Genomic DNA, 25,986 nt, shown 5'->3' on the forward strand with positions numbered 1-25,986 from the left:
TTTCTGGGGCATATTCATTTGGAGGAAGTACAATCAAGAACCAATATCCCAAAAATGTTGGGGGTGGGTGGGTTTGAGCCACAGACCGTTGAACTGCTTGTTATTGCCTCGAGAGAACAGTTTTTTTGTGTCAGAGAGTCAAGACCAGTTGCTCAGGAAAGGGATGGAAGTCCAGCTCTAATGGGACAGAATGGCAGGGTTACCCATGTCAAGGAAGGTTTTTCCTAAAAAATCTTTCTGTACAGTCTCTCCCTTGAAGTTGGAAAACTGAAGGTGTTCCCATGAGAAGTTCACATTGAAAAATAGTTAAGTAGTTGCACTAACACAAGAGTTTGGAGTTGTTAGTCTCCAACCTCACAAATTTTAATTTTTCCTGATTTTATGATTTGAACATTTTATTCTGCAAGTATCTTATACCATGAATTCATGAAATTAAATGGCATCCTAGGTCCCCATCCATGCTGATACACCATTGAAATTAAAATGAAACATGATGTAAACAACAGTGGAAAGCAACCAAAGGGTGGGTCTACAGGGACTCAGCAAGCGGAATGAAACGTTGGGCAATAAAAGCTAATTCCATGCAGTAGTAAACCAGAAAATGGATTACACTAATGCTATCCAATCGCTCCTTTGTCCCAGTCCAGATGCAGATTGTGTCACCCATATTCCTGTCCAATGGAGTACATTCATTTCAATGACATCCACTCTTTTGTTTATTCTCATTGAATTAGAAACAAACTTGGTTAATATGAGTTAACATTAGGGAGCGTAGCCATAACCCACACTGAGATCATTCTCTCAACAGGGCATTGAGTATTTATTGCAACAATTCTCTCTTTTGGTACCTATTTCCCAATTTAAATGTACATTCTTAGGCAAATATACCTTCCTTACAGAGTCAGATTTAGGGGACAAGCACGTGCCCCTCCCCAACCTCCCCCCTGACTAAACAATTGACAAAATTTTTAATATGGTTATCATGTTTGTTTTATTTTCTGTATAACGGAGCCTCAATCGTACAACTTCATATAAATAACTTTCATAATAAAATAAAGAGAACATTTCTTACAGTAATTGTTGCATTTTGTTTTTTCATCTCAAATATGAAAAGACCGTTTGCCGGTTACACCCATGTGCTTCCGCCCCTCACCCCAGAAAAAAATCATGGATCCACTCTTGCTTCCATGTATATACTGAATATAGTCTGAAAAGGAGGATCATAAAGAAGAAGAACTAACTAACTTATACAACCAGTGGTTTGATGACTTGCAAATTTTGCCATTAATTGTAGGAGAGACAACATAGAGTGCAAAAAATCGGAACTAGGACTACCTGTTAAATACATCATAACAGTGTGACATCTCTCATACTTTATTAGAGGAATTGGTTGAGATCACTCCTTACATTTATCCAGATTTAGTTCCCCTGGAGTTCACTGTTTTGCAGGCACAGAAGTGGAAGGAACATGAACAACATTATGATGCTTAGGGAAGAGAGAGTATCAAATTTAGTCATTTGTTCATCTGAAGAAAGACTTTCATGAAGAGTATAATGCTCAACAGAAACATCATTGCTACATCAGGTCAGAAACGGATAACTTTGAATATCATGAAGTTATGAGTGAATTAAGAGAGTAATCAACTATGTCGTAGCCAGACAAATGTGTTGGGATTGCTCATTTGGTGGAAGGGTACTTTTTGGTGGGGGTTAATATAGAGGGAGTATACTTAGGACTGTTTTGCCCAAAATTTTAAATTGGTTTTTGTATCAACTTCTATTACCCACTGACGATGGTCTCGATAGTAAACATCAATAAATGATCACATTTAGTAAGGCCTCACATGAAGAATTTGATTAAAAATCAAAAGCAATGCAGTAGTATCAGACAGCAAAGATAAATTACTTCAGTTGATAGATGGGAGTGCAAATACTGAGATTCAACCATCTTACAATGAAATAAGTAAATACTTTGAGATGCAGATGGAAGTTGCTCCCAATCAAACCAATGGACACATTTCATGACAGTTCAATCAAATACTTAAATTGTACGGGTAGGAAAAGCTAGTTACTTAATGCCCACATAAATTTTCTTAACTATCCCTTTTCATAAAATACCTATGGAAGCTGTATTATTTTTTACCCTCGCGTATTAAAGATTGTAAGTGTTAGTACCAATGACATTTGAACCTATAGATACACCACATTCATTAAATAGTTACAATTGTGGGTAAACATTATCACATTAGTTATTATTATTAGAGATAATGTAAGGGTTCATTCATTAGCCATAGTGAGAGGCATTTCTTCATATCAACTATCTCTCACTGTATTTTGTTTTTCATGTCCGCGTATGACGTACCTCTATTATTCATTAGCAATCACCCTTATCCTCTCCCAGTTTCCCAAAGTTCTTCCATCAATGCAGACTGAACCTTGATCTCTCACTCAGGTTGTGCATTCACGCTCCCAACCTCATATTTACCTCAATTAAAAATTACCTTGCCTACCATATGTTGAAATATTTGGGTCCTTTTTCTCCCTGCCAACATCACTTACACCAACTTTCTCCTTGTCCACATCAATAACACTTCAAGAGTGTAAATATCATCATACCTTAAAATCCAAGCTTCGTTCCCATAGTGCTCCACATTCCATGTCAGACTAATTGCCAAATTTTTCTGCATTATACAAAAAAATTGTTGCCATCACCTAATTCACGTGGCTAAATGTATCTTTATAGAATGATATTTCCTGCCATAGTACATTAACTAGTGATAGAAATTATTAAGTTCAGTGAGGCACAGAAGTGGCAGGATGAAAGATGCAACTCATGGGAATTTCTTGACATTGATGCTCTTGTTCATTACATGAATGAAAAGTTAGGAATTACATTGCATGCTATCCAAAGGTGGTTTACTAATTATAAAAAGTTGTTCATTTACTCATAACAGAGGAATAAACAACTTGAATCCACATGAAAATCTATGGCCCTCGGTAAAATGTACTGCTCTCTATCCGATTAGACATGCATTTGGAAAAAAACCATCATCCTGAGTGGCTTCATATCATATTATCGTGTACACAGAAAGCCACAGTAATAATCTCAATACGTCCGTTCACCTTCCAATTGTTTTCTTCAGTCTAATACTAGAAATATCGCAGAATTAAATGCTCGATGATCAACGTAAGAATATGTGATGGAGCATAACACATTAAAACTTTTTCTTTCAAGTGATTCGGAGAGATATCATGAACGTAAACATCAATCATTTTGAGGTTCTACGAACGAACATGACCAAGTTCATCCACAATTCCTAAAACTCCATATCCATTAAATACAACCTTATATGCGGAGGTTTATTGACTTCGATGTTTAAGTATTAAAGACCTGTATAACTGAAAAGTCCACTTTCTGCCGAAGATTGGGCGAAATGTAACTTCGCCACTTCTCAAAACATGTACTACGTAGCAGCTGGTGGCAGCATCATCCTTTCTACCGATCATCAAAATATAAAGACATGCAGTTCGAGTTATAAATTCATAAATAAATGACGATGAAATGTGTACAGAGCATGTTACTTCTGCGTATTTAACGTGGAAGCGAATGAAAACAAACACAATATCATTGTGTCACTCTCATGGTCATGCCGAAGGCTGACCATCAGAAGCAAGGAAATTAACTGATTTTAATACGCTTTTTATTGATAATGAACGTTATATGAAACTAAAACAAGCTAACCTTTACCTTGTTACATTCAGATTCAATTTTCCGCTTCTCTTCAATGACTAAACGCAGAGCACGGTTATTTTTTCTCGAGAAACTGATCAATTACGTCATCTATCCAACGGAACAGAAACTACTAGCGCTTCGTTTGTTGGTTAGAAATCCTACACTCACCTTACCGCCACTGCAGTATGGCCGCTTCCAGTGATGTATCGTCTGTAGTACCGGTAAATTTGGTCTGATAGTTTTGGGCATTCCCAATCGCGGAGCGATGTTTTTAATATTTATCTAAAACATTGAGATTTAATTCTTTAAAATCCCTCATCTTGACCCCGTTGGTACATTAAACTTAAGGTTATTATTTCTTCCTGTACACCAGGGATCGAAAACTGGTATGTTCAGTGATTGGCTCAGAGATCGTCTCTTTCTTCAAGCTTCCTGTCAAGAGGTAGGAAATATAAACGGTGCTTAATAACTGCTTATTTAAAGCCTGCGTAAATATATTTCCATTTGCATTTTTGCCGAGTAGGACGACGCATGCGTCAATTTTTTATCCTGTTTTCTTTGCTTGTTAAAAAATAATTCCCTCCGTTGGATCCTGTGTTCATTCACATACAGTAGTGGCTTTTTTTGCAAGCATTTTTTCTTTTCCAGGATTAATTCTTAAATGCATTAGTATTATTTTTATTGCTTAATCATATACCACGATTGTGTAATCGCCGTATTTCGAAATTAGTACGTATCCTCGTTGCTCCACGAATGTCTCATTTTCATCATATTTGTTACGTGTGAGCTTTTTATGTTTGCTATAGCATAATTGAGCTTACCCATTATTAAGCATTTGATTATTTTTATTTCTGTTCGCCGCGAACTAAACTTAGCATCCCCGGGGCTCACTCTGATTTCCTGGAGACTTGGCCCAATTCGCTGATGTCTGCTCTATTCTCATTGTCATAGTGTTTTGTTTTCCCGCCAGTGGCAATAATTCTGTTTGACATTATGCTTTATAAAAAGTTTGAGTTATGGGATTTATCTTCTCTATGAATTGTAGAAATTTCTGTGACAGTTTGAGAAATAGGGTGTACAGCCAACCGAAAAAAATAGATTCATCTATTGCTCTTCGGATATCGCGTTGATTAATCTTTGGTTAGAGGTATATATTCCAAGTATGATTAAAAACGTCTCTTTCACTGCTTCTCAATTTTTCACTGCTTTCTGCATGACCTTTCCTAAGTCATCCTCTTTCACTTGCTTTCTGTGACCCCCAACAATGGGGCTACGTTGTGGGACTGGAAGTAGCGTGCTTATAGGGTGCCTCTATAAAGTTTTACGAAGTACTTTGAAGTCATGACGTTTTTGATCTTATCATGTATATTTGTTTGTATATCGAATTAATTTTTACATTTAGAACGTGATGGCAACGTATTCAAGTCATTTTATCGATTAAAAATCTCTCTTACCTGGGGGATTTCTTGTTTCTTTAATTAATAATTTTTTATGATGCTTATAATCTTGGTAATAGTTATATTATAGTACCCAGAGAAAAATATTGCTTTCATCGTCCTTTATCGGCATGTTTTTTTTATGATTAAAGAATGTTTCAATTGTTGTGTTCGTTAAGCTTTATGAGGTTGTAGATGCGTATTAACTCCGAATTACCGATTGAGAAACAAGCTTTTGTAAATGAAGTAACACTGTGCGTGAGCAGTTCTGTCGTATGGTGCTTGAATGGCAGTAATTATCCAGGCGTTGTGAGTGGAAAAATTGTTGAGGGGGAGTGTCTGATTGGGGTGTGGGGAGGCGACGCGGGGGAAGAGGGCGGGCTGTGCGAGGGGCGAGGAGAGGATGGGGTTCTGGGGCCCAGGCATCGATCCCTCACTCCACTGCGTGGGCTTTAACAAGGGCGGCGGCTTGAGTACATCCTCAATTTTGTATGTATGCAAGGATAACTAGCCAATCTGTTTTGATTACTCTGCTCACCCGCCGATGCCTTCGACTGGACCTGATCTATTCAAGTTTCCCTGTATGTATCCATTTTAAACTAACCCAACGAAAGCCCGAAAGATATGCCGTCCTACGAATGACATTACAAGGTCAAATAGCCTTGTCACCCTAAATCTGGAACATAAGTCTCCTGAAGGTGGGCCGGATGTGGAAGACTCGCTAAGTGCCTAGCAGTTTATACTTACCCTTGTGATTGCTCAGGGAGAACTAGTTATTGTTAGGAAAACAATATTGAAAGCATTGCTTTTTTATAATGTTGATTCCTGCCGATATGTTTTTTCAATTACGGCTTTAAAGTACCTCTAATTTCAGTGTGCTGACTATTTAATTAACTCAGACTATCCGCAATAGGAAATTTTATTCATTTATGTATTGCCAACATACAAGCAACGATTCCTTTTGATAATTAATTCAGGATAGTCTCCACACTTGCTGATTCCTCCGATACAAATGAGCAAAAGTGACATTATTCGGGAAAATCTTATCGTATCCAGATGCGCAGAAAAACTCCAGGGGGGATTTTTTAGCTTTAGTTGGCAGCTATTAAAAAGAGATAAACTGCTTAATGCGACTTAACAGAGTGCACAAGATGAGGAAGTCGAACAAAATTAACGCTATCCCAACTCTTACACGTTATAAGTTTTGTCCCCTGGTGAGAATCTATGATTATTGGGACTTAAGTATTTGGAAAAATGCTAAAAAATTCCTCGAAGGATAAGTTATTGAATAGTAAACATATTTCGTGGAATTTTCAGCTTTTTTGCTGTAAGTAAAATTTTTTCTGTATAAAAAAATATCTCATTCAAATTAATTTCATTGGAGTTTTACTACATTCGTCGGCTTAGATGTATTGTTGTCACCCTATCTTTGTTGGAATGGTTCTTTAATGTCGTAGTTAATACTTTTTAGTGTTATTTATTATGGCAAACGCATCCAATTTTCTTGATGGCCCACATCATCGTCACACTTGACATCAATGGGATTGGCGTACGGAAGTGCGTGAGATCCACCCTGCTTTGTCCTCTTCGTTCTCTTTTTGACTGTTTGCTGTCTTTTTATACTTTATGTAGCAATTCTGATACACCATAAGAGTTTTTCCATTTTTATTTCACGGAACAATTATTTAGAATTTTAATTTTTTCCTCTACAAAACTGTTATTACGAATCTTGTGAATTCATAACGGAGAATTTGAGTGGCATTAATTGTGATGAGGTAAGTTTGCGTGTGACTGTTCTCAGTCATCTTCATGTGAATCGTTTGCCGAATCTCGGATAGATCTTAAAGCATATGATCCAGCGTTAGAGATGCTAGTTTGACCGCCGCACGAAACTAAAATTTTCGATGAATACGGGAAGGATGAAGAGGTCGGAGAAGGTCATTCGTCGAAGGAATAGTCATCGGTGAAGGGACTTGTGTCAGCAGTGGGTCACCTGTGGCGTTAGGCTTCGGGCTGTCATGTGACATAATTCATTAAGTCGTTTATTTAATCTGTAACCATTAAAAAGATATGTACTGCTTATTGTAACTTATCGGAGCCCACAAGAGGAGGAAGTTTCACAAAACTTCCATCGTCCCAAGTTTTACATAGCCATTAGTTGTGTCCAATGGTTACGGCCTATGACTCTAGGTACCAAAGTATTTAATAAATACTGTAAAAATTGCTGGAAGGATGAGTTATTGAGAAATTAAAACTTTTTTTCGTGGTATTTCGTACTTAATTTTACTAAAAGTGAAAGTTTTAGGTTGTATGCGAAAAAAGTAGGATCACTTATAGGGAAGTCGCTTCGGAATGGCGCATAGTTCATGAATCAATTGATAAATTTTATTTTTGGATTGATGGATTAAACCGAGCTCTTCCCCTCTTGCAAGTTTTTTATGATCCCTTCAGTTTATTTGATTAATATATTAAATTTTTGATGCGATGATCGTGTCGTAAGCGGATAAAATATTCCTGCTTGAGTTAACAGCGGGCATTCAGAGTCAGTTAGGAAGAAACTTCTCGAAAAACCGTTGGGGTCGTAACGTATTGTAATGATTTTTATGAATTCGGGCTAAAAACGTCGTCTTTATCGCTGCAGGTTATGCGGTTATCCATCCGCGAGTCTGGTCTTTCATGGAAGCGAACGGTTCGATGATGTACCTTTAGGCCACTATTTGGTAGGCACGTACTGGACCTGGCCCGTAGAAAGCACGAGCAGAAATAGTTAAACTTGTGCGCCAGCTAAGCGCAACCTCGAATTTGCATTTTTTATGCATTCTCGTTTATCTAAATAGATTTTATAAAAGATAACTTCAAGAGTAACTATGTGTATTATCTTCATTACGGAAATAGAAATCAAATTGTGTGAAAGACCACTTTTTGAGTTAAAACGTTATTATAGCTTTTGGTAATTTATATAAAATATTGCACCATCGCAGAGTTTGATTTTTATTTCTATAATTATAATTATCTGGTTTGGACATCGTAGTGACTGGGTGATGCAGTACGCTATTAATCGAACTAAACTTCATGGAATTTGGCGTATATTCTCTTTCTAGAGACGCAGTTCTTTCAATATATATGTCTTGAACATCTTTCTAGAGACGCAGTTCTTTCAATATATATGTCTTGAACAGTTTTTAAAAGATATATTCCCCAATTTTATCATGTACGTGCATTGCGTACTTACAAGGGATTGCCTTGGACTCGAGTGCGACGATTCTGCGGATGACACGTGGAAATTAAAAATCAAAGCAACGGACAGAAAAGCCGTGGTTTGCGTTATTTCCATGAAAATGCTGCATTTCGCTGTGATTTTGTGGTTTCCTACATTATTTATTTATGTGCTTCAGCGTCCAAATTGGTACGACTAGTTTTGTGGCAATTATTGATGGAGTTTTTAAATTAATTCCTCAGGTAACCCTTGAAATTTTCATGGAAATTGCGCTAACTACTGTTTCTAAGATTCGTCGTATTTTACTTTCCAAATATCATCGCGATCTGGTTCAAGAAATTCCTGTTTTGTCAACTATTTTTTACATCACTACTTAAATATATAGAGTGCGTTTTTAGGCTTAATCTGGTTGAAGTCTAATGTGTTAATAACCAACCACTACTTAACTTCAGAGTCGTTTGTTATCGTTGAAATTTTACAAATAATTATAACATTTTTAATAACTGATTTTCAACATTGATTTTAATCAATTTTGATAATCAATTATTCACGTACTCCTTTATTTATATATGTAACAGAGCAAGTCCAATGGCTTTTAGGTACTCACATTTGCTTAATTATTTTATTAGTTCCTGAGGACGGTTATAATAATAAGGACAGCATGTTTGAAATATCTTATTTTATTTGTTAACAAACCACTCAAAAAATATCGTGAAATTGAAATAAATTAGAAGTTCAAACAAAATCATGCCTCTAAAATTTATTGAAATAGCAATGGTTCGGAAATTTGTCTCACAGTGCATGCAAATGTTTTACAGCTTTTGCTGGAAGCACTTTATTGATTACATTGAATGTAATATATATACGTTCATAGGCAACAGAGGTGGAGGGAAGACGTTATACCGTTTCAGTTGTTTGTTCGACGCTGCTGCATTGCCGAGTTGGGTCATCACTTGCGAAAGCTTGAGAGTAATTGTCTTTAAAAATAAATGACTATCATAGGTATATTCTGTCTCTGTAATAGAATTATATATTCGCTTCTCAACATTCTTGACAGTGAAATTAGTGACGCATATCTGCTTTAAGCATTTGTGTTATCATATAATGGATCGAAGATTGTTGCTGATTCCATTTACAAAAACTCATTTGCCTTTGTGCAGTGATCTTAATTGATTGCTAAGAAATGTTGGTGCTTAATATTTGGAATCCACCTCTCTTGAAGTAACTGTTGCAACCGCATACTTAATATTTTGTAGCTATCGCATATTTTGGGAAATGCTCTCAGACCGCACACACTAATGCTGTCCAATATTGATGATAAAAACACAGGCTGCGTTCATTATTCATTAAAATTGTACTCTCTAATGAGAGAAACAATGGGGACAATTTATGACATCCATTAATGCTATAATTTACCACAATTAGGCACATGCGTACTTATGGCCATAGATGCATACGATAGCTTTTATATCGGTTAAATCCAACGCAAAATGTTTTCAGAAATCATCATAGCACATTTACGTATGACGAATACATTTATGCAATTCATTTCAAACGGGCTCGCATTTCCGCGCATTTTTATACTCTTTACACTATACATATTTACACGATTATTAAGAGTTACATTCAGTTTGAATTGATACGGGCTCTCAGTTGGCACTTTTGCAATCCACACTGCGTTACAGTTGACGGATTGCTATCTCACTCCCTCCCTCTAGGCGACTAGCGGTGACAGTAGTTTTCAACATTTCCACTGCTATACCAGTATGTACTACAATCAAGGCTGTGTTCTCCGACTGTACACGAGGAACAGCACCGAGGGGAACGTGATATGGAGTCACTTCCTCCCCCCTCGACTCAAAGCCGTCCCGCGTCAGTGCGTGAGCATTTCCTTTGCATAGAGGCGCGCGACCACGGGCTGTGACGCGGCGGGGACGGCAGCCGCGGCGTCCCTCGGCGCCCCTGGGGTCGCTCTCATCTCCCGTGTCGGCTGGAAGCCGTGGAAGGCGTAAATGCGCGACGCCGCCTCGCCCGTGGCGTGGCCCACCACGCGGTCCACCTTCGAGGCCCTGGCGATGGCCACGCTGCGGGCCAGAAGCTCTCGCCCTATGCCCCGGCCTGCATAGTGCCGCTCCACGTTCACGAGCAGGACGCAAAGGTCCCTGCAACCCGCCCGTCCGCCCACCGCCCTCTCGAACTGGCCGGCCTGCAGGTCCCGCAGGAAGTGGGCTACGTCGTGCAGTTTTGAGTTCCTCTCGGGCATCAGGTGGTCCTGCAACAGCCTGAAAGAGAGAAATGTTTGAGGGTCGAGCCAATGTCATGCGGTAACTCTGCACAAAGGGGATGGGTTGGAATCGAGATAACAAGCGCGTAGCGTCAGATCGAGTGGTTGTTGTGAGCTGCAATGCTCCGAGCATTCTTTTCAAGCCCTCGAGGGCCTGTTCAGGTCTCATACGAGGGAAAAAAAGAACCCCCTTACTCCATTCAGCGGTACTGTAAACGTCCGTAATGATGATTGTGTGGCCCAGATGCTCCCTTCCTGGAGAACCGGGCCCGGTAATTTGTACCGGCTTCTCTCCAGCCTGATGCGGCCTGGGGTACCGTTCCAATGTCTCATATTTTCTCGCACGGTTAAAAAATTCCCACGATATAGGACCCTGGTTAGGTTCCCTCGAAAGCGGCTTGAGACTCTATTATACAAGGAATCAGATAGAAAATATCTGTCTTGTGTTTCTATTTAAAGAATGACAGCCATTTTATGCGCGCTATTCGCTTAATTGAGAGATCATGGTATGCGTAGTAGCATTGTTGACTGTATATCACCTTTCAAGGAGGAGGAAAATAACGTTCTTTATTAGCTAAAGATTCCAATCATGGCTTCCTATGAATGGTGCATCTATTAAGGGTTATAGGACATAGGACAAATATTCTCTCCCTTGAGACGAAAAAAATGAAACATTTTAGGCTCTTTCATTACCCCACCGAGCCCGTGAGATGTTATTATAATAAATATTGTCTCCTCAGAGTTTTGGACCCGAATCTTTCACTGCCCTCAATTTGAAATGAAATTCTTCCATTCATCGATCCAAAATCTTGACTGACATCCAAGTGCACCCCGTGCGTAGGAAGCATTTTTAACCAGATTGATCCGGTTTCTCAGAATGAATTAATATCTACTTTAAAATGATGGGCAAAGTGACTGGACATGGGATGATTTTCTCCTCTTAGTAAGGAAGAGTGAACGTCTTGATTTATCTCGGTTTAATAAAAAATGATGGAAGCTGGAAGAGGTATCGTATTTGCTTTTTCCATATGCATGCCAGTTTTTGCATGCACAGTGCTTTCGTCACTCAAGTGAAAGAGGGCACTGATCACCATTACATGCTTGATAATGCCCTTGATATGGTGATGCTGGGTAGTAAAAAAACAATGATCGTGAAAAATGTAATTAAAAGTGGAAATAGCTGTGCTGATCCTTTTCCTGGCAAAAGTAATTGCGTTTTCCTTTTACATATGATGAGTTGCTTCAGGGAACACAGTTATTGGACAACTAATATCCCGAAAACTTAGAATGGTGAATATATCGTAGCTGATGAAAGATATGAGAGACCTGATGTTAGTTACTTTGTTTATTAATCTCAAAAATAGTTATGATGGGAAATTACCGTACGATCCTTGGTATCGTTCGCCCGAAACTAAGATACTAGAAAGATTTACCCTTCAGACTGCCTAATAGTAATTATAATTATCACTGCCTTAATATTCATTACACGTCAGGCTAATATGAAGAGAGATTTGACGTCATGAATAATTATCGTGTTAAACCTTTGCAAGTTGCCATGCTGAATTTTACAGGAAATATGTATCTTTATTTACTAACAATAAGATATATTTATTACGCTTCTGGTTAACCACTTGTTGGTGCTCTTTAGAATGTATAGCAACTTTTTTGATGTTTGTCACGCCCCTTAAAGAGAATTATGGAATTAAACTTGTTCCTTGGTGACTCAGAGGGCGAAGGTGGTAAGGAAAAAATATATCTTAAGGAGGCTAATCCACACAACCCGCCGCCAACCGCTCTGTGAGTGCGAATAATAGCTCGTGAGTAACACCTGAGAGGAAAGGACTTCCCTTTATTGAAGTCACCGTTTCCTTGGGGTTTGGCTGAGCGGTTGTTGGCAATAAAGCTGTCGGGGCATGGCTGGATACTAGGAATACTGGGTGGTAGGCCTTGGACTGCAGGGTAGTGGATGACGTGTTCTGAGGTGGTGGCATTCGCCGACAACCCTCTTTGTCGTGACGGCGAGGGGGAGGGAGGCGCGAGTAGGGGGATGCTGAGCGAGCGAGCTTGAGTTCACCTGTACGGGTGCGTGGAGGAGTCATCCCTGTGGACGATGAGGTTGACCGCAATCCCGACTACCCGTCCACTCTCCTCCTCCACCGCGGCCACAGAGACGCCTTGGCGGAGGATGCGGTGAGCGAGGGCGGGGAGCAGGGAGCCGGCGGCCCCCGAAGTCCAGGAACAGCCCACCGAAGACACGAGGGATTCTTCACGGAAGAAGGAGTGCCTCAGGAGGTGAAGAATCTCCTCGGACCTGCGGGAAAGATCGAGTCATGAGTCCTCGGAAAGGTGGAAGGAGGATGGGCTGACTACCCTCTGCTCTCCCACCTTAATTTCCGGTACCAAGGGAGTCATTTGGGGGAAATAAAACGAGTGTTGGTTTGACTGTACCCTCTTCTTGAGCAGTTTCCTTGGCCTTCTCAAGAAATTCCGAGAGTCAAGTTATCTCCATACAAAGAAGGGTCATAGGAGTCATCCTTTTCATTAAAAATTACCATGAAAATGGGTGTTTGAGTATGCCATTTCAACGCGAACTCCACTATTATAATTTTAAGGGATGTTAAGGCTCATTTATTTCAGTGTTGATGGCGCGAAAATTTGCATGTTGACTACAAAAGTGTTTACATCGTTTCGGATATACAGTTCTGCGCTTGGAGACAACGGAATGTATCAGGTATAAAAAAGGCTCAGAATAAGCTTTCCTCTAACGTAAATCTTAGAGTCAATTGACATATAGATGTGGTTTTATGGTTAGATTGAAGAACGTTCCTAAGAGAGAAAACACCGCGTTCCGAAAGTTGAAAAAGCAGATTCCAAATGCGAAAGGGAAGGATCCGGCGTGATCAATGTGACCATGTTGACCTACCCTTGAATCATACAACACTAGAATGGGCGACGCCATGAAATGGGAAGGCTATAAACAACTAACGATCAGGATTGCAGAAAAAAGCCATGCGAAGCGGACGTATGATTCCTATCTGCAGCGGAAACAAGACGACCGGATACTGGCTGGGTTAATGGCCTTCCTTCCTCTTAAAACAACTTTATGACAGCGATTCTTATTCCATGGCAAATCAGGCAAAAATGGGCAATTCTTAATGATCTACCATGGGCAATGTTCAACTTCAATGCATAAAATCAATCGCCGGAATAAGAATTAAACTGTCGGCACGCGATACGCGACTTGAAAATTATAAGTTTCGTAACAGTTGTATATCTTTCGTACCGTCCCTTAAGTTTTTAGACGTGTTTTTCATGTCTTTAACTGGAACATTCGAGGGTTGGAATTGAATTCATGATAACTCGATCTTTTTAGAGAAAGAATGTGAGCATAAGACGCCATTAAGTTTCTTCTTGTTGGTAATTTTAACAATTCAAAGGACACCTTATTGGACTCTTACTTAGCTCAGAAATATACCCTTGCTACCGTATTATTCTCACAGTAGGTATGCATTTCTCGGATTTTGGATGTGGTGACTATTTTAACAATTTTTTACTTCTTGACTACCAAGATTGTTGCTTAAAATCCTTGAATGTTCGCAGTTTTTATTTCTTGAACTGACGGGGATTATTGCTGTGAATTAATCCGAAGAAATAATTATTCTACTGCTAAATAATCTTGTAAATCTTCTAACCCCGTTTTCCGAATGGCTGGCAACCATCTGCGGGGAGGAGAGAATGTGTTACCTCTCAATGGCCAAGTTAGTTTAACTCCAAGTGGTTTGATTAGCTTTGGTTAGGTTAACAAATAATCTCCTACCTGTAGGTGATCACTTAAGTTCAGTTGGCATTCGGAAATGCCTTTCTTCATGTACATTCAGTCGAAAACAGCGTCTTTATTCATCTAATCGGGGTTATTTATGTTGTTATGATTCACAACCGTGGCATAGCAGTACTGTTCAGAGAAGACGTCGTAAATAACGCGTGAATTTTTTGGTGGGCCGAGTCATCACCTACCTGTCGCACCCTCCGCCGGCGCCGCCGCCCGCGGCCGTCCCTCCTCCCTGGTGGGCAAGCGTTTCGTACCGGATACGGGCCCCGGTGTTGTCCGTGGAGGGCGTGTCGTCATCGTCTTCCGCCCTCCGGCTGCCGCCGCCCTCGCACGCCCCCCCGCCGATGCCCCCACACCCGCCGCCGCCCTCTTCCTGGATGCCCCCGTCCCCCACCGCCCCCCGGCCGCTGTTGATGGCGTCCTTATCCCCCTCGCCGCCCCGCCGACGGGTCGCGCTCCATCGGGGACCTGCAGACGAACCGAACGGAAATTTGAAGTTGTCACATGGACCGTAGACGACACAAATAAAGATGTTAGTTCAAATTTGGTTCCTTTGAAGGGGAACACAAATTGACCCCATGTAATTTTGGTGACATGAATGGCTAACTATTGTTGTTATATTTGAGGGTATTCTGCGAGTAATCACTAGGATACCCTAGAGATGGCTCGCAGGGTATTATGTACCTGTGGATACTCAGCTGAGCCTATTAAGTCATTTATCAGTGGTGAGGATTATGATTACAATGTAATTTCAACAGCTATAGTCATGATTTTTCATAGTGCATTACTTAGTGGTTATCTTACACTTAGGTGGTTATCCATGCCGCATTTTCCACTTTTAGGCCTGTAATCTGATGGTGATTCAGATATTGCGGAATACATTTTAATGAACCAGCCAAATGTAGTTTAATGAACCAAATGTAGTTTGAATAAACCTTAGTTTTTAGTCAAGTTAAGTATTAGGTGTCTCTTATGAGCTAATATATTTTTCTGTACACATATCAATAGATATACGTGTGTTGTAGAAGAATGGAATGTTATTGGAAGTAGGATACATAACTGATAATATATTCGGCGAGTGATGGAAAGAATTTTTCACTTCATAACCTTACGTTCGATAAACCTTAAAAACTATTTTATCAACAATTTTCGTATCCCGACATTCTCCCTTCATCTTGGGACGCTTAAGCATTTAAGGATTTTCATGCCTCATTCTTGTTTGTATCTGATTATCCAGAATTATGATCATAAGAAATTTTAATTTGCAATGATAGTTTATATGTTGAACATCATACAATTCCCTTCGGCTTGTGAGAGACGGATCATAAAATTATTATTTATTATCCTTATTAGTTGTGGACGTGGATTATTCTTAGCAATTTTATCGTTCACTCATCAAATTTCAATTGCACCTTATTCCTCTTATAACATAAAATTTGTAATGTTCAATGCCGCCATCATCCTTCCCATTACTCTCAGTGCTTTTATATCCTCTCTTGTCGACTCAGACATCTTTCAGTGTTTTGTTTACCCGTGTTTGTCATTGCTTCGCTACTCCTTTTACTCAGTTCCCTTACACGATTTCTACACAATGACGAAAACATGAACACATAAGAAGGCAATTACAATGATGAAACTCGACGGGAAAGGAGGAACTTCGTCGTGAGAAATAAATTATGCTTTGTTCGCATTTTCTTTGCACAACTTCCACTATCTAATGCGCTGCAAAATTCCCTGTTTAACCTAAGACACTAAGTATGCGTTTGATAATTTCGTACGAATTTAATGAAATCTTTTCTTCATACCTTGGGCTATAAAAATGGTGTGTCGGGAACAAATAGCCAAAAACATTTTAAATGAGAGAAAAATGGGGGTTGAACGTATCTGAAGGGTGAGGAAGGAAGGGTTTATTCTTTCGATAGGGAAACGGTTTGCTGCTGCCAAAACCTCAGAATTTAGTTACAAATGTGTGATAAAATATTGTGGGAGTTAGTTTTTTATGCTTCTAAATCAATGCTTACTTTCTTATACTCCATAGGTCTTTCTTTTTTACTAATACGCATATTAGAATTTTTGAAAAATAGCTATGAAAAATTTAGAGTTGACATCTCTTTGCGCTGGGGCTAGAGCTTCTCTCTTATTGGATGAGTTAAGATGAACTGCTGACTGTCTCCAAAATTTTTGGAAGAGATGAATATCTGAATGCCAACTAGGAACTAAAATATTCGGCCTGGCCGGGAAAAAGGGTGCCATGGCTTGAGACAGGTAAAGAATGTACGTTCACCTTCTTGTTCATGTCGATATCAACCGGAAAACAGTTCAGAGGTTATATTTCCTTTCTAATTGGTATTCGGATATTCATTTCTTCGGAAATATTCTATTTCAACATAAATAAGTTGAATGTTATTCCTGTGATGCAGCTTTTTTTCTTCAGTTGTAGAGCTCACAAGGACCGAAACAATGATGATAAGTTTTCGGTCGTTATTTAAGTATTTTTTATGGACTTCATGCAGTGGCGTGGCGAACATCTTTGGCGTCTTGAGGTTGCTCTGAGTTTTTAAACCTCTTATAGTCTCATTTCATTAGGTTTCTTTTCATTTTCCGAAATTTTAATTTATATGGTTCTAGGGACCTTCGAGTCCCATTCTCAGCCATATAGGGCTGCGGTGCTGTATTTCTGTTTTAACTGCTTGGAGGTGTGGCAGACTCTTTTCCAGAGTTGTACATTTGCCGAACGCTTGAATGTTATTTAAATCTGCTGATTTCTGTCGCCTCTGTGTGAAATTCCTGCCACTTGGACTAGGAGCGTAAGTCATCAGTGACGAACTGAATAATTTTCAGCAGATGCCACAAGCTTGGAAATCATCTCGACGTTGAAACGATCTGTGGCGCATTACGTTTATGAATTTATTCACCCACGAAGTCCCGCGTTAGATTCATCATGAGCGAGCAGTTTTACTTGGGATGATTCCTCGCTTAGTAAGGTGTTTAGACTTCATGAAAGAACCGAGGATAGCGGTTGCATATGAGGCTATTTAGCTAGCTGAAAGAATTGAGAGAGCGGCTGAGAGCCGGATGACCAAATCAATAGATGAGAGATTAAGGAGCGAGTGACGCGAGCAGGAGGCAAAGACCAGGGGCGTCACGGATGAATGCGGCGTTTGGGGTCGCGGGAGGGGGAGGGGAGATTAGCTGTATCATGGGACAGAACGAATGTTCGCCGTCATGGAAAAAAGGAAGGAGTTAATTAATTTGTCGGAAGCCATGCTATGCCTTTGGATTTACTTCTGGTTTGGATGGAATGGGCGAATCATCGCGAGTTTCGAAGGCGTATGACCAATCGTATCTTGTTTTTACCTCGTACCTATCCCTAAAGATTAGTGTGTTAAGGTTATCGGTATTCATGTGCTATGATCATCTCTGTTTGTACACTAATTATGTGTTGGGCATCCTTTGGAGAATTTCCAACGTGGCCTTGATCTCTTTTAACTTTTTATTGGCACTCATGACCGTATTGATTGAGCCTCGGACATTTGGAATTTTTCCATCGTTGGAGGATGAGAAGTTGGTGCCAGCCCTGTGGAGGCTAGTGATAACTGCGTTGGTTTTAGCAAGCTCTTGGTACAGGGCACCGATCTGCTTTCGCATTTTGTAGATAATATATATTTTTGTGGCGGAAAATGGGTGGTCCACAAGGCGTTTTTTAATTGTATAACTGGGCCTGACGCAAATGTGATAGAACACTGTATGTAACGATGGTTAATGATCACTACAATTATAATCCATATATTTACTTTAAAATTTCGCCATGAGACTTGAATAGTTATAATTACATGTATCTTATATTATTTTCGTGTTGTCCTCATTTAACTAACGACCCCAGAGTCCGGATTCAAATCCATATGAAGCCTTTAGACCTCCTCTCCTCCCATGAAAAATTCTCGTGGTTTTTAGCGCCATTGCGACACAGGAGAAAAAATTGGCCCTCCCGACCTGGATGAGTAGAATTCTACCTCTGTACTTTTGTATGGGAGGAGATTTACCTTCACCTATCCGAGTCAACTTGCGGGCTGAAGCTCATGGTATATTTCAGAGCCATTTTCAGTCCATGTAAGATGTAACGGATGTAACAGTTGAAGAACTAATATATACCATTGGTTTTGGTGATGAATAAAACATAAAATGAAAACAGTCATTTATGTTGTTAGTTTTAGGATGATGAGAAAAATTCAATCATATTCCGAAAGCTGTCTTTTCGTCACACGTGAAAAATATCACTGTGCCACAAAAAACCGCAGACTAAGGGCTAGGGACGTCTGAGGAAGGTACGCGGGCGATTGATTATTATTGCCGGAGAAAGAATAAGACGTTAAGCGATTCGTATTTTCTTGTTTCAAGGCCGTTGGGAGAGATTGAGAAATTCTGATGTAACTTTAGTCGTATCCATCGACCGAGGTGCCCCTAGATCGTTTTTCTGCCGGCGGCGGATTTTCTTTTTCTTGTATACTCCATTTGAGACATAACTCGCGGTAATTATCGTCGGCCCACTTATTATTTAACACGCACGGAAACTACCTGAATAACCTTGAATTTATTTTTAATCTATCTCACATTCAAATGAGCATATTATTTTTTATTGCTTGGGGCAATGACAACGTCGCAGTTAACTTTCTACTTTTCTCCTCAATATTGGTAATGTTTTTTACACCGAGGCAAAATATCTTATACACTGTTTGGTAGTTAACCTATGTAAATATTTGACTTTCTATAAAGATACTGCCACTGCCCATCACGTCGAAAAAATCATTGTCGATGGGCCATTTTGAACTTTAAGTAAATGGTAAGTCGGGATTAGGTTTATATAAGTCAGTAATGTCTATCGAGTCATTTTTGTTTCACTCTTATCTCTTATAAATTATATCGAGGCAAATGTGCCCAATGGATACAAAACTGCCTTTTTTGCCATCGAGAGAAAATCTAGCAGTTTGATTGTTTGTAATCAGAAGGCATAATTACCATATATATGAATTACTTAGAATTCGAAATTGACATCTATGCGTGTAGAAGTTTTTCTTAATCGTCATGAGTACGAATGCCTGTGAATAGATTATATATGATGTTGTGTTCTAGGATGAGGTGAAAGGAAGAGAAAAATCAGAAAATGATATGATTATGCACTCTATAACGCGTAGCTTTAATTTTTTATAGACAAAGCAGCATTCCAGCTGAATTAACAAAAAAATATTTTCTGGTTCCTCTCCATTTTTTCAACACTCGCGGATTAACGAACTTAGCACGAAAATTATGTCCGTCATCTATCCCAATTTTCGGCACGCAAGGCCACGCTGTTGTGGTAAAACATAAGGCGTCTTTTGTGGCGCTCGAGGACGTAATCAGTTTCCTCATCCGGCTCCCAGCCAGCGTTGAAGCGAAATGGAGAGAGGGATCCAAGTGCACCACTGTCGGCGAGCGACGTGATGAACCATGCTTTCCTTTCTCCATTTGTGGAGACATTGAAAGAACTCCCTCTCGCTACTCTGTGGGATGTAATTCCGATGCTTAAATCGGCTGAGTGGTGCCTCCGGACCTTTTGTAGTTACAAAATTACCTCAGATGGGATTGCTATATTTCTCAGCCAGTTTTGCAAAAATACTACCTTTACTATGACAAAACTGTAGTTCACACCATTTGAAGGTGAAATAAACCTATTCTTTGACTTAATGAATGAGCAGATGTATTCAGAACAGATAGATATCTTTCAGGTTTGGGCCAACTACGCAATTCATTCCCGATGAAAGAATATTTATACGGCTTCTTTTTCAAATCTTAATATTTCCTGGATATCCTCATGAGATTTAAGTGAACTACATTTAATAAATCCTGGGTTCAGAAAGCAATTATTTTTGCTTGGGACTCAACGTGAAGTCGTACTGGCGTGCATATAATTGGACTTAAATTTTTGAATTGTTTTCATTTTAATTCGTCAATTAGGGTACTATTCAATATTTTTAAGCCATTATTTTTGGTTTGGACTTAATGTGAAGTCGTAATGGTTTTCATGTAATTGAACTTAAATTTATGCTGTTTTTCATTTTATGTCGTCGAATAGAGTGATATTTAATATTTTTATAGACCCCTTTTGTGGCATAATATTCTCTGTAATTCAGAAGCAACATTTACGCTGCTAAAGGGGTGCATGGATCAGTTTTACGAAAATTATATGACGCATGGAAACACATCGAAGACGTACAATAAAAGTTTTTTTCTATTTCCACAAAGGTAGTGAAAGGAAAATTTCTTCGTTGAATATCAAAATGACAATTTTACGCCGTCCCCTGAATTAGATCTACTTTTTCACCTGGTGTCGAATCAGATATTTTCGGAGTGTAGTCGCGTTATCTGGTGTAACGGTGGTAGCCTTGCGTTTCCTCTAGCGTCGTCGTGGCGCGAACGCAGTTCTCTGCGAGTGCAAGCAACAGATAAGCATTAGGTAACACCATACGTGACGGTCACGGAGATTTATCGCGAATGAGACATTCGATGACGGCCGTTCCAGTAATATGCTGGAATCATGGTATGAGTATGCATCAATATAGGAGCAAATACTGCAATACCGCGTTAGGTTGATTATTTTGAAGTATATACGAAAAAGCCTGAGTGGTTTCTCGCGACGGTAAAGACATAGGGTGTTTTGCAATCAATGGTGCCCCGCATTTGATAACCAGTATTTTGCTGATCTTTCTTTTTTGAGGTCATCGAACAGGCGCTGATATTGACGAGGATTAATAGCATCGATGTTCCTTTGGCTGCAAGCTATTGATAGGGTGAAGTACACGATGAAGTTAGCTGGTGGCGATGAAATAATTTAATATGTAAAACACTTCCAATATGCGGCAGATAGTTTTATAATTGTGTTTTATGTTTCTTATTAATACTTATTCGAACGAATGAAATTAAAAGCGTTTGTGATGGTATTGCAAGGAAATTTTTGTTTTCGTCTGGATCCTGAATTCAAGTTATATTTTCCCTGAGCTCAGCAAATTAAAGCATCATTGCTTTCAGACAATTTGTATATTCAGTAGTTAATGTATAATCCTGATTTTTGTTCTAATTCAAAATATACTGTGCCATTAATTTCGCGTGAAGTACTTTTTTGTGGTTAATTAAACTATTTTTTCCCTATAAAACTCAAAGTTTGCACAAATTTATGAAAATTGACGAGTATTTCTCTGGCTTGTTTTCGAAATATTAGTATGACACTAATTATTATCGACGTTAAAAAACGTAGAGATGCTAATTATACAGTTGTATACTAATATGGACCTTATAGATACGCATACATTTATTTCCTACGCGTAATTCGATGGGGGAGAATCATCTTTTCACCTCGCGCCTAGTCAAGGTCATGAGTGTAGCAATTTCAGGTTTGCGTCACATAAACCTACCTCTCCGCTAAAGCGCAGTGACTTGAGGCATGGCACAGGTGTACCTTTTTGGTTCTGGTGTAAAAAATTGCAGTATTTTTTGCCATCATTTATTCCCGGAATTGGAATGCACGTATTGATGCAGCGGTACCGTAGACCGGCATCTTAATGCGTCTGGCTTTGCTTTTGACCCTTATTTTAAGTCTGTCCGCATTTTCTTGGCAAGCAGTGGGCGATGTTTCCGTGTCCCCATTTCGCATCTCCTGCAGCATGCCGCTCGACGAGTCTTAAATGAGACTCTATCCTCATTGGTCGTATCGTACGCGCAGCATGCGATTTAACCGTTTCTAACCATATCTGAATGATTGTTCATTATTGCTAGTTATCCTTGTCACTGCCACATATCAAAAACAGTCGTATGAATTGGTGCTTGGGCCTGCGGTTTATGAATGAAAATAATTTATGAAGGTGGTTATAATAAATTATTTAGATGTTATGATCCGTAACCGTTATGTCTCAAAGTAATCAGTTTCCGCGATATTATTTCAAAAAATAAACGAAGCCTTTGTTGACTCTGACGTTTTTTTTGTTGGCTATGGAAAGATTAGAGTAGGTTTTAGAGGAACAGAATTTTCCAGTATTTGTGTTTTTATGAATATTGCCCCACTATATGTGTTTTTACGTAATACGGTCTATGGTCTCATCTGAATGGTTATGATAATCTCATTTAATATAAGTATTATTTCAAAAAGATTGCGAGAGAGAAAATTCATTGAAATTTGTTACGGAAGCAATCGATCCAAGACTGCCCTAATGCATATACACTCGAAGACCTCTTGAATGGACGAGAGGAAAAAAATGTGCCGGGTAAGACCTTGCGCTATTCAGTTAAATTTGAGGAAATATGTTTTTTTAATGATAGCATCAATTCAAGAAATTGGAAGGAAAACACTGTTTCGTGGAAAGGATGTAGTAACTACGTCAATCTCCTAAAAAATGCATCGTATTGGCAACAGATTGGAATCTCAAAAATGTGAGTGATGACGCCAAAAACATTACGTGCGTACGCGACTGACGGATAAGAGACGGATCAATGTGTAATCTATGGAAACCTATGACACTTGAGCTTGCGTTATCTTCGCACTCGATGCCTAGTATTCACTTAATTTTTCATGTCCAGGAAGAGAACGAAAAGTCTTTCAGCTTCCTTGGAGAATTGGACTATAAAAACTGATAAAGCGTAAGTGTCAATTCTCTCATATCAATGTCCCTACGCCCGGTTCATGCTCGACTGTCCGAATTAAGTTCTAAGGAACACTCTCTGCATGAGGCTTTGATGAATAAGGAAGTAGTGAAACTTTTGAGAAAATATTCATGATGAGAGGATGAGTAAATTCATAATTTAGTCGCACTTGAATTTTATTGCTTGGTAAATGAATAGTCCGCATTTTCGTGTTTATTCCATTAAATAGTGATTATCTCAAATTCAATTTGTTGGTCTCGACTGCTACAGGATTCATGAAATTCGCCCTTTTAATAGTTTTTCTAAAATTGTTATTAATAAATTCTTAATTTTCTTAAATATTTACTTCTCTACATCCTTCTAAAGTACTCTGAAATCAAACGGAGGGAATTTTTATCTTAACAGTTTAGCCGCAGCAGAATTGCTAGCACTGACGTTGCGACATGAATCTGTGAGATTTTCAGGCGACGTGTTACATAATCTGTTTGGTTACGTAATCACTTTATTAGGGTTCACTAGATTAAGGAGTACATGAGATCGGAAAAGTGTCACAGATACTATTTGCATCCTCTTTACATTGGGCGTGAGCTCCAAGTGCCTCCACTTCAGATCATAGTGACTCGAACTGTGACATATCTAAGTGGGTTTCTTGTGTATCTGACGTTTCTAAGTGTGAGTTGTGCAATGCTGTGTTCTCTTTATCGTAATCTGATTTTCCGCCGGGAAAATCTCTCCCCCACATTATTTCGCTGTCTCGAGATATTGGCTACGTTAAGAAATCGATATGAACCGTTGAGCATGCAAGAACTTGAGCGGGTTTCCAATCTTTCGATTATCTGAAGGTATTTTAGGGTATAGGGATGATCTATTTTACGTTTCCTTTTAGAATTTCCTTGTTTTCAAGCAATCGATTGTTCCGATGATTTGAAAGGCTAGGTTAAAGTTAATCACTGGCAGATTAAATTCGTTCTTTTCAGCAAATAGTTTTGATTATTTACTTCGAAAATTTTCGAGACTACTGTCATTTTAAGTCCATTTTCGGGCAGATGTTTCTTTTGAGCAAACAACGTTCGGATAATTTTGGCTTCTCTCAGAAGGCATTATCAAGGAATTTACTTTTTCCCTGGACCAGTTAAAACCATTTTTCATCGAAATTATGTTGTTAGTTTCTGTATTGGTATTGCAACGACCATATGGGCGAGACGTGCGATATTACATGATTTTCAATTTCGAGCTTGTCTATTTTTTTTTAAAATTCGCTCGTTATATTTACCATTCTTTTCACTCGTTTGCTAATTATTGAAGCACATAAAAAGAACGGGTATATATCTAAACGGCGAAAATCAGGAGATAGAGCTGACATTCCAAGGCGTCAGGGGTCAAATGTTCGTCGTGAAATATTTTTCATTATGATGCCGATTTCGTCTGACTACACGTGTCTGACTCCGAGAAAATATGCTGCCTCAGTGAGTGACCGTTCGCAAGTTCACGCATCTCCCAGCCATTCTTGCTGGCATACGAAAAGGAATCATTATCGTACCCTCATGCAGCTAAATGAGTGTTACATTGCAAAAATAATGACAAATTTTCCCAAATATGATGTTCCCATAAATGGGATTAGCACACCCGGGAACTCTTAGAAGTGCCCATCTATTTTAGCCAATGCTGAATATGCTCGAATTTGCTTGACGCTATGCTGAATGCCGTTTTTAATATCGCATTCGTTCGCAACCGGGCAGAAATGGCGGTACAGGTAGAAAACAACGAAAGTGAACCTTAATAACACGGCCAAGGTCAAAGTTTCTTGCTGGCCCACGTGGTCTGCTATTGGGTTTTCCGCCTCGCGGAGTGGGATGAGGACGTAGGGGAAAGAGGAGAGGGGAGGAGCAGAAGGAATAGGCTCTGGAAGGAGGGGAGGTGGAAAAAGAAGACGGATGGAATGCGAGAGAAGCTCGTTGATGACGAAACTGTGCATGTTCACTCACGAACCGTTTTATCCCGTGGATTTCATTAGAGAACCGACAACTACCAAACTAATACTGAAGACAAGGCAGAGAGCAAGCCTACTTCTACCCTCTTTCTTTCCCTCTCGTTCTTATCTCTCACGCACCGTGTTTTTCTCGCCCCCTCTGGCGCCCCGCCCCGTCTTACAGCCATTCTCAGAGTCCCTTGCCCTCTTTCTCCCTGCTGGTGGTATTTATCTCGCACAGTCAGCCCTGAGACAACCTGTGAGACGACGGTTTCGCGGCGTTTGTGTGAAAACCGAGTGAGTAAGTGTTTGTGTGTGTGTGTGGCAGTGTGCGACTCGAGGTGTGAATGAGTTATAGGAGTGAGGAAAGAAGAGTTTGATTGTTCCATTTGCTTTCGTGGTGCTCATTGGACAAGTGGAGCGGATGGCGTTTCGTTAGGCATCGGTGGAACTAAAAAAAACTCTTCATGTGACGTCCATTTGGATGGTTATCAACGCTTCTCAGCTTCACTGTAAGGGATACATTCGTTAATAGGCTGGTGCTGGCAATTCGTGCGGACGACTTCCAAGATGCTGGGCATGACATCAGACCGAGTGAGTACCTTCTATTCCGTTCGACACGTGTGCACAATTGAGCGGTCTGCACGCAAAACGTTATTGGTGTATTTACCCCAAGGTCGGCAGGATCAATCTCTTGCAAGCTCTGTCGGCTTGCAATTCGATTGAGTTTGATGGGAGCGATCTAAGGGTCATATGCGACGCTGCGCTGTCTGCGGCTCGACCGTTTATACAAGTGTACGACTTGCTCGATTGAATGAGTGATTGCCTCTGGCGAAATGTTGAATCACATT

General features: G+C 39.6%; 1 protein-coding gene across 4 annotated transcripts in view; it reads left to right on the forward strand.

Moving 5' to 3' along the window:
* Positions 1 to 3,869: 3,869 nt before the first annotated feature.
* The window catches only part of LOC124170044 (calcium-binding mitochondrial carrier protein Aralar1), a 79,950-nt gene continuing 57,833 nt past the window's right edge, over positions 3,870 to 25,986 (forward strand). For 3 of the 4 annotated variants that reach the window (XM_046548731.1, XM_046548739.1, XM_046548747.1), the window contains exons 1-2: positions 3,870 to 3,954; positions 4,107 to 4,175. In XM_046548731.1, coding sequence (XP_046404687.1) covers positions 3,919 to 3,954; positions 4,107 to 4,175 — 105 coding nt within the window. In that variant the 5' untranslated portion in view covers positions 3,870 to 3,918. Of the gene's footprint in view, positions 3,955 to 4,106; positions 4,176 to 25,127; positions 25,730 to 25,986 lie in introns of those variants that run through there. The other variant, XM_046548753.1, reaches the window with a different exon arrangement.

The sequence above is a fragment of the Ischnura elegans genome, chromosome 1, assembly GCF_921293095.1.
Source record: "Ischnura elegans chromosome 1, ioIscEleg1.1, whole genome shotgun sequence".
NCBI lineage: Eukaryota > Metazoa > Arthropoda > Insecta > Odonata > Coenagrionidae > Ischnura > Ischnura elegans.